Below are 10,311 nucleotides of genomic sequence, written 5' to 3' on the forward strand. Positions count from 1 at the left end.
GCAAAACCAGTTTGTCCATAGAAAAACGCCAATGCGCAAATCTATTAGAGATGGTCGGGATCTCGGGATATTCCTGTCCCGGCTAGCGATGGCACAATCGATGATTTACTCGATCTTTTAACCGTCGAAATATTTCGATTCATTGCCATGGACAAATCGACTCTGTAAAAATTCATTCGAAACCGAGTCAATCAAAGTCCGAGACATTGTTGATATAAATAATTTTTCTGAGGAGCTGGCTATTTTTGGAAACCATTATATTTATATAGTATTTATAGAAGGTGAAAAAATATTATAAAAATGAGAAATTGAAAATTTTGAGGAAGCTGTTTATTTTTTTCCATAAATTCTCACCGTCACCCCTATCCCCCAGCATTAGTACGATTTTGTATATTTGAATTGAAGTCAAAACTAAGGTGATGGGAAATTGTCTGACAGCCATGTTGTATGACAAATTTTGATATGATTTGTATGAAAAATGGTGCATAATGAACTATTATAATTTTATTTGTCTGTTGTTGGTGCAATTATGGACAAGGAATGGGAATTGTCATTTTTTAAATTAGGCAGGTTTTGACATTTTCATACATCTACTCTACATTCCTCACTCCGTGGCTCCAAATTGTTACCGAATAGCTCCCCCATTTTTTTGTGCGTAAATAAGCAAATAATAGATTTTTGGTTTCGGCGTTTTTTTACCGATTTACAACGAACCCCAGTAATCTGCAGTACCTACTTCACAAAGATAATATTTTCACAATGATGGCCACATAGAGAATGGCATCATCGCGTCCACAGAAAAAGAAAATACATACAATTTTCGCTTTGAAAAGTCATAATTATTGCAGGAGCGGTGTGCTTTATTATTAAACAATTGCGGGCATTATTAATTAGAAATTCGTCTCCGAATATGGCCGACGATTACGAAGGTAACTGTTGCAACAGATTCGTTGTACATTATATCTGAAATTCGACGAATATGGTTACGGTAGGTTAGAACGTACTTTCTGTTTTCAGAATGCTCCAAAAGCGGCAAGCCGGGCAAGACGAACAACGTGCTGCCCATTTGGGGAAACGAGCAGTCCATGAATCTCAACCCTCTCATCCTCGCCAACATTCAAGGTTCAAGTTACTTCAAAGGTAGGTAAGAGATCTGTCAAAAGACATCACCATTTTTTACTATCTTAATTATTTTACAGTTAATCCTAGTTTTAAGATAACTTTGGGTTCATTTTAGAAAGGTTCATTGTGAATGCGTGATTTTAGAATATGCTTTATTTGTACTTACTTCGCTCCCTGCCGACGGAGACTAGACTTCCTCGCATATACGGAAGAACCGAATGCAGGTCTACCAGAAATTCAGGATCTGTGGGATGAATGAAACAAAAAGGACCAACCCAACCATATGCATTTGTCAATGCTTGAGGCATCTGTAATCCAAATTTCTCATAACAGTTTCCTTATACTTACAATATTTGGTAAATGCCGCACGTTTAATAGGCGCAGATTATGGAAATAAAACTTCATTTCAACTTAATTACTACAAGAAACGACCATTTATGTTGGAGGAGATGGTAAAAGATGCATTTAGATTGCATTTTTATTCAAAGTTCTATATTTACCTAATAATATGAACACTTTGCTGCCATTTTGGATTTTTTTAGTATCGATTAAAGTTTGGTTTCAATCTAAATATCCATAAATTACTTAATTAACCCAAAATTAAGAACCTACTAACCCATTTTGTAAATAGTTATATTTGTTGAAAGGAAGTGTAATTTCCATTATCTGTGCCTAAATGTGCGGCAGTTAGGTAAATAATTATTCAGTATTTTCGCAAGTCTTGTTCTATAAGCCATTTTTATAGTGTTCAAACTATGCAATATTGTTATATTAATCGAAATTATTACACCTATTCCGGAAGAAATGTTCCAGTGCCTAGAATATTCTCACTGGACATTTCCAAGATCTTTGACTAGGTTTGTCACTGTCGACAAACTGCCTTCTTTGGTGGATTCCCCCTCACATTCAATAAATGCTTCCACTAAAGTTATGTATTGTAACCTTTCAGTTCACCTGTTCAAGCTGAAGACTTATCATGAGGTGGTGGACGAGATCTACTACCAGGTGCGCCACCTGGAGCCCTGGGAACGGGGCTCGCGCAAGACCGCCGGCCAGACGGGCATGTGTGGGGGAGTGAGTATGTTATCATTAGGGAACAGACACCAATAGCCTAGTTCTGCCACTCATTACCGTGGATCTATCCTACTGACTTTCTCTTGGGTACGATGAGAATGAACCATCCTAGGGTTGGAAAGGGTGTGCACATTGCTACACATCTACGGGTCGGAAGGGGTGTGCACATGGCTACACATCTACTGCTCGGAAGGAGTGTGCACATTGCTACACATTACTTCATACTGCTTCGTGGATGGTTAAACTCGGCTATCATGGGGAGCATTCATTTCTATGTTCCCGATGGATATCTCCATCACCGACAGCATAGACTGTTTTATCTCGGTCTGCAGGACTAACTTGTCAATGGTCATGCTGGTGGGGAGGGTAATCTTGCTGTTGGAACAGAATCAATTGCTGTTGCTAGTATAGTAGGGACCTTTAGAAGCTTTGCTTATTTTATCCTTGTACTTTTTCATGATATGATTTATATTTGTGCTTTATAATATGTGTTATTTTAAAACACATTAAAATATTTATTTTGTAATTTAAAATAATATATTATTATCTTTAAAAAAATTATAATACGTTTTAGATTCAGATTTAGTTCTCATTCCAAAAATCAAACCCCCGAATATTAATATGGAAACATCTAAACTGCTCACTGGTTTAAAGCCAATGAATCCACATATATCTCACCGTTTATCCCATATTGTGTTGCTGTTTAAAAACTGCCCAAATTAGGGTAGCTATCAATCAAGAATGTGAGCGGTGCTGCCCAAATTAGGGTAGCTATCAATCAAGAATGTGAGCGGTGCTGCCCAAATTTGGGTAGTTATCGCTCGAGTAGATAATAACATCACTTGATGTGATTAGAATTGAGTGAATCACAGTTGAATAACATTGGTTTCAGGTGCGTGGAGTGGGCGCAGGCGGTATCGTCTCCACGGCCTACTGCCTCCTCTACAAGTTGTACACGCTGCGCCTGACGCGCAAGCAGCTCAACGGGCTTCTGGCGCACCCTGACTCACCCTTCATTCGCTCCCTGGGCTTCATGTATGTGCGCTACACGCAGCCTCCGGGAGACCTGCTGGACTGGCTGGAGCCCTATCTGGCCGACGAGGAGTCCCTGGGGGAGGGGGGCGGGGGCACCCCCACCACCATCGGCCAGCTGGCCCGCCACCTGCTCACCAAACTGGACTGGTATACCACGCTGTTTCCGCGCATTCCTGTGCCCATACAGAAGCAGATACAACAGAGGTAACAAACAACTACACTTAAATGTTATAGACTTTCAAAGTGAAGTTGGGTAAAATGGCAGTGCTCCAGTCATTGTTTGTACCTCAACATCACAAGCTCGGAGCATCGGTCCAATGCAAATATCTACATTTTGACGGATTATATCTTTAATATTTTCAATAACTTTAACCCATTTGCCTCCGAATTGTTTAGCTAAAAAATTGTCCTACACATCCAAATTAATTTTGTACCAGAAGTTTTAAATCTGCAGTGGTGTACTAAATCTAATATAACTTTTAAAGTAAACATATAAACGTAACAATTTTTAAAAATTTACTTGTGCATTGAATCAAGGTATGTAAAAAATATATGTAGTGTTTAAAAAAAAAAAATAATATGATTAAACGAGGATATTAAAATAACTTTACAATAAAAACCTTTTTTTTTCCTTTTTTTATAATTGGATTAAGAAAAGTTGTACATTAATCATAATTTTTACCAAAATATATTTTTTTTACATAAACATATACTTAAAACTAAATATTAAATTTAGTATGATAGTCTTCAAAGCATTCAGGGACGTGGAGTGCCACTTTGCATTCCCAGCGCTCGCCAGACCTCTTAGACCAGTATAGTAGGGAGAACTTTCAGCATGAAGCCATCAGCAGGCGCAGGGCGGAGTAGGACTGCAGCTCATCGGAAGTCACCTCCGTCCATCGTGGGTCTGGCTTGACCGCAATCCTTTGTGATGCATATCTGTAAACAATAAAAATAACATGAAAAACGTATCCTTTTTGGTTTTTGACAGTTGAATTGTAAAATCAATTTTCTGCTAAAAATGTACACATTTATTCACAGTATTTTGTATAATAACACGAATCACAGTATTAAAAACTAATCATATGAAAAAAGTATATAACTATATAAACATGATGCTAAATTATTAAGTTTACGGAAATTATTTACGCACCGATTTGTTTCGACGACAGTGGCTGCCCAAAATGCCGCCGTGAAGAATTGCAAATACGCCGTCTTGTCCTCTTCCAAATCCTGCAACATACTTCTTGGTACTCCTGGGTTGCCGGTAAATGGAATCCGGCTGACAAATTCCACGTTCATTCATCAGGATTGGTAGTTTTGCCGGAGGTATGGAAGCCGACGGGCCTACTTCACTCGTCGAAACTTCCACTCAGTGGATTCTTCGTCCTCAGACTACGGATCTGAGAAATCTATGTGGTCACTGAGGGTATCGTCGTCGGATTCAGCCAATAAACTCTCAATTTGTGCTGATATTAGCCGCCCACCACGCGTTTTTACGAACAAGCTTGTCGATTTCCTAACCACCCGCCATTTTGAAAAAATTTAATGACGCTGAAATCTAACAAAATTTCAATGGTAAATATCAGGAAAAAACTTTACCAACGGAGTCCTGCCAATACTGTGAAACGAATACTTATCTACAGAGCGATTGGTATTTAAAATTTTAAACACAGATGTCACTCATGTATCCCTTTTTCGTTTTTAAGCCGACATACATCAGACGTTTGATTTTAAGACACATCGCTGTACGCTGTACACACGTACATCAGTATGATACATAACATGAAATTTCATTGTAGCAGACGACCTCATAGCGATTTTATCTTCTTTTTTTTTAATGTGAATACTGCACTAGAGTCCCAACTGTTTGGAACCAGCGAGACTATGGCATCTCCGATTGGAGTAGTTTTTTAGTAAGACTTTGTATATTATATTAAATTGTGTAATAACACAAATTATAAAATAGACTTGCTCACGTCAGGATTTGGACCTGCGACCTCTGGATTGCTAGTTGAGAGCCTTACCCTCGACCATAGAGGCCATTTGATGAAAATTCCTGCAATATTCCCCAAAAGTAGATTCCTGGGAATTTACCCACGAATAACACACTTGACCACAATTACATGTAATGAAGTCTGTTCCCTATTTGACGGTTCGGACCAACAGATTTAGTGCTTTATAATGATGTCCATTTGAATTTGCAGATTGGCTGAATACGACCGTGAGCAACAGCAAGGAGGTACTTCTTCCAACGCTTCGTGGGCTCAGAATACTCAAAACAGGTAAACAAACACCTCCACCTACATTATAATGTTCTTATTCAAATGTTAGGATGCGCAAAGCTTTGAGAATCATACTTAGCCTGTCGTCCCACATGTCGGTAAGCAATCGACATAAACCAAATGCTATAAGATCCTGCGCAGAAAACTTCCACACCGAACTGTGCTGCAGACCGTTACTTTGTGCAATGTCTTACAGCACTCGGTTTATGTCGATTGCTTACCGACCTGTGGGACGACGGGCCTATTCAGTATCCCGGCTGCTGAGAACTCCATTGTAGTCCCTCTTTTGGTTACATGTGTCATTTATGAGAAAAAGAGAGTGGTTATTATAATGGAGCTATCAGCAGAATGTCTTTTTTATTATTCTTTTTAAAAAGAAAGACAAACATTCCCGGGTTACAAATAACCTGACAATATTTGAAAATGTCCTACTACCACCACAGTCAGTGGAAAATGTTGCTTGTGTTGTGATGGAGGGTTCAGCCAGGAATCCGAGAAGCCGAGGAATTGAACACACTACACTTAGCTGTGATCCAAACGCGATGTCAATTCGGCCACCGACCTTTGTAATAAAATGAATGTCCTCTAAGCAAATTCATTAGAAAGGAGGGTCCTCTATCTACATGTGTTTTATTTTCATCTGCAGATTCCCCAAAGAAGGAAATAACGGACAGCGTGATCGCGGTGACAGAGACAGAGATAGAGGCGGGTACAGGAACGACAGAGACGCCAACAAGAACGAAAGAGACGCTCACAGGAACGATAGAGACACTCACAGGAACGACAGAGACACTCACAGGAACGACAGAGACACTCACAGGAACGACAGAGACACTCACAGGAACGATAGAGACACTCAGAGAGACAACAGAATGGACAGGGATAGCAGAAGCGATAGGGATACTAGAACGGACAGAGATAGCAGAAACGATCGAGACTCCAGGAATGAAAGAGACAACCGAGGGGACCGTGATAAGAGAGACAAGGACAGAGAGAGGACAGGAGACAGAGATAGAGAAAGATCCGGATCGAATCGAGATAGCCGATTCAGAGACCGTTCCCCTCGTGACAGTAAGCGATACCATCGGTAGTTAGCAGCGGTGCATTTACTACTTTCCTTTTCTGTGGGAAAACATTCATTCGGTCTGGCAATAACTTGTAGAATGCTCAATCGTGATGATGTAAGTGTCAGTGTTCTTTCACCAATATTATTTAAGGAAAAACAGCTGAAACAACAGATATACGGCAAATACTTACAATTGCACTGGTTTCTTTAGATGGATGTGCAAACATTGTCTTTCTTAAGTTGGCACTAACTATTAAATCATTTCCCCACTGGCACACTTTGACTGGGAGATATTATACGGCCGGCCTTAATGTTGTAGACAAATGAATGGTATTTGTGTGTTATACCAGTTTTCTATGAGTTCACCTTTTTACATATCGTCACCAAGTTCTCCGCTATTATTTCATTGAAGAATTATTAGTTTTTACTTTGGCTTGGCTTGACTTGACTGACGATGGGTGTAAAACAGCTATTTGGACCAGCACAGTTTGAGCGAGAGTGGTCGGCCTTAACATTGTAATTATAGTAAAACGGTGTTGAATGTAGCTCATACAATTAATATTCCCTGAAATTATATAGCTTTTAATTTACTGTATTGATTTTAAACATTACTTATTTTTTTATGAAATGGCCCTACTATTAATATATGTTCAATTAGTTGCCTGTGAAAAATCACAGCTTGTTACTTGACTAAATAATTATAAAAAATGAGAAATTTTGTTTCTACAAAATGAAAAAGTATTTGTGTGATACATACACCTTTTTACAGCGTTTTTTTGTACAAATGTCTTTGACTTGTTCATGTTTTTTTTGATAAACAAAGCTAAATCAACACTAAAAAAAAAAAAACCTATTTTTGATTTTAAAAACAAGGCCACGAGTTTGGCTTTTATTTTACATTTCACAAAAAAAAACTTAATTTTGGTGGGAAGGATAGAATTAAAAATATTTTTTCGGTAAATATTTCACTAAGCAGCGCACTTTTAATGAGCACAGATTACGGAAATTACACTTAGTTTCTACTGAATCACAACAAGAAGCAACTATTCACGTCATGAGAAATAGTTAAAGATGCTTTCAAATTACATTTTTATTCAATCAATGCTCAAAACTTACTTTATAAAATGATCCCTTTGCTGTCATTTTTAGTATGGATTGACACTTGCGAAAGTTTCATTTCTATCTAAGTATGTTAAAATTACTTAAAATCAACCCTAATTTTACCTCATTATCTCCTATGCATATAAATAGTTGTTTCTTGTAGTAATTTTGAAACCAAGTGAAATTTCCATAATCGGTACCTAACACTGCTGCAGTTAGGTAAATAATTCCCATTTTTTTACTTTTGGTGAAGTTGTCATGTTTTTTTTTTCAAATGACCCATAGACATTAATTTTGAAATAAAAATACTTAACCAATTTTTAAAAGCTAAGTATGATAAAAAATTGAATAGGTAAGCAATCTGTAGAAATATGTTGAATCCGTAATATTATTATAATGTTATCTATCTGAACTTGACTATAAATTTATTATAATGTTTTGTTTAGAGAGAATTAATAGAACCATTGTGCGCAATGTCAAATCTGATCTAATAAACAATAAATATTTGTAACTGGACACCTGTTTCATTATTTAATCAGTAGAACGCCGATTAGTCTCTGGAGAACATGCAAACATTCTAATATGATCCTTATTTGAATAGTTTGCGATGCGATTTTGACCAACGCTTCAAAAAAAAATCGTTTGGACTAATAAAGCGTCAGGTTCCACTAATATTTTTCCGTTTGATGCTCCGGCCTTCAACAGGTTAAGCATCTGCACCTTTCGCTGATCCGCTTTGTGAGTGTTCTCAGCGTGTTTGAATTCGAGATGCAACGAATATTGGGTATTCAAAATGCCAAATAGTGGACAGTATTCGGTGGAATGCCGAATAATGGCCGCATATTGCATCTCTGATTCTTACGCTGAGAACACCTTCACACAACGAATACCCAATAATGAAAATAAACACACATTTCAGTCAAAAAGCCTCTATTTAATAAGAGAGTATTACATTATTTAATATTTAAAATTAATCAAGAGGCAAATTGTGTTGAATAAAAACCAGTTTGCTGCTAGATAAGTTTTATTAGGTTTGGTTATTTTTTTTTCATTTGCAGACCACCAGTTGTAAGGGTTTGCCTTACGATTGAGACAAGCACGTTATTTGGCCAAATTACTTTACGTTGCATATCTAGTTTGAATATTGCTTTCCTTTGAGGCCTATGTCAGCTTCAGGGATGCTGTGTAGAGATATCCATTGGAAGGTGGGGTGTAGCAGAAAAAAAAAGTTATGACTCTTTAACTAATGCTTTGGGGAGTTTTCACCATATGTACGAGCAAATGCGCAAATTTTGAACATCTGTCGCAATTGCAGTTCATAATTTGACATACCCAAAGAGAGTATTGTAGCGCCCTTCGTGGCAACCGGACGAGTCTTAACGTGTCCTAAGCGTCAACCGCTTTGTGTTTTTTTAGTATTTTCAAGGGAAATGAGGCAACATCCCTTTGAAATTATTTTAAAATCAATCAATCAACATTTTAAATAAACTTATCAACCATTTATTAGATCTTTACAATATTTGATTTGAGTGCAGTGTATATAGTGAATATTTGGATATTTTGCATGAAATATTCGACATTCAAAACGAACGTCGATCGGTAAATGCACCCCAGATGTTTTCAACGGAATTCTCGGAACTCTGAAGGGCCTAGCAAGTGTTAGCAAGCTAAGCCCAGGGTAATTTATTATCCCGACCGTCGCTTTTTATTGCGGGCAGAATGCACTGCTTCAATAATCACCAGGATGGACTCGCCGAACGTCTATGTGAGGTGTCAGCGCTTTATTAGCAGCAGACACATACCTGGACGGATGACGAACCTCGTGCTGGCACTGTCGGTGGACGCGGTGCACTCTCGCTGCAGCAGCTGGTCCAGTTTCTTCACCACCTAGGATTCGTGCTGCAGAGTGTCCATCTTCTATCTTCGTTGAACGTCACAGCGGTGCTGCCGAGGTCTGGTATCTGTGAGATGATATTCTGTCAGCACTTTATCAGCAGCAGACACATACCCGGACGGATGACGAACCTCGTGCTGGCACTGTTGGTGGACTCTTTCGCTGCAGCAGCTGGTCCAGTTTCCTCAGCACCTAGGATTCTTGCTGCAGAGTTGCCATCTTCTATCTCCGTGTCACCTGTTCCTGTACTTACATTGCATTTTACTTAACTTCACCTCACTTTATTATTGTAATACCTGCATCAACTGAGGTGATATCTAAAGCGCCCCTGAGGTGACATCTCACAAAAGCAGCAATTTCTTTAGCTGTGTTAAGTGACAGGGCCTGAATATTCAGGTTATCCCAAACTTCCTAACCCCTTATCACAACCATCTACGAGAAACCCTAATATAGGGGCGTCATGAGTGCTTGTAAATTGAGGAGCGTTTTCACAAAGAGAAATATCTACCTCAAATGGTTTTTATTCTTATTCTCTATATAGGAGTAGGTGTTTACGAAAAGGGTAATTCAGATTTTCAGAAATAAACATGTACCTGCATTTAAAGAATATCATAAAATATTTAGTCCCGACTGATTATTCACTTAAAACTGGCTAAAAAAGTTTTTTTTAAACGAGTTTTCATATGTATTTCTCTTTGTGAAAACACTCCTCAATTAGAGAAATTAAAAATATG

General features: G+C 38.2%; 1 protein-coding gene across 1 annotated transcript; it reads left to right on the top strand.

Annotated features, from left to right (window-relative positions):
• The first annotated feature begins 797 nt into the window (after positions 1-797).
• LOC149414605 (pre-mRNA-splicing factor 38B-like) lies at positions 798-8,161 on the top strand. The gene is made up of 6 exons (XM_089643241.1): positions 798-929; positions 1,018-1,140; positions 2,072-2,196; positions 3,089-3,435; positions 5,439-5,516; positions 6,163-8,161. Exons 1-6 carry the CDS (start codon positions 911-913, stop codon positions 6,605-6,607), a joined length of 1,137 nt encoding a protein of 378 aa, XP_089499367.1. The 5' UTR covers positions 798-910; the 3' UTR covers positions 6,608-8,161.
• Positions 8,162-10,311: the final 2,150 nt, after the last annotated feature.

Source organism: Hesperophylax consimilis, chromosome 19, assembly GCF_061612785.1.
Source record: "Hesperophylax consimilis isolate HC1 chromosome 19, BYU_Hcon_1.0, whole genome shotgun sequence".
Taxonomy (NCBI): domain Eukaryota; kingdom Metazoa; phylum Arthropoda; class Insecta; order Trichoptera; family Limnephilidae; genus Hesperophylax; species Hesperophylax consimilis.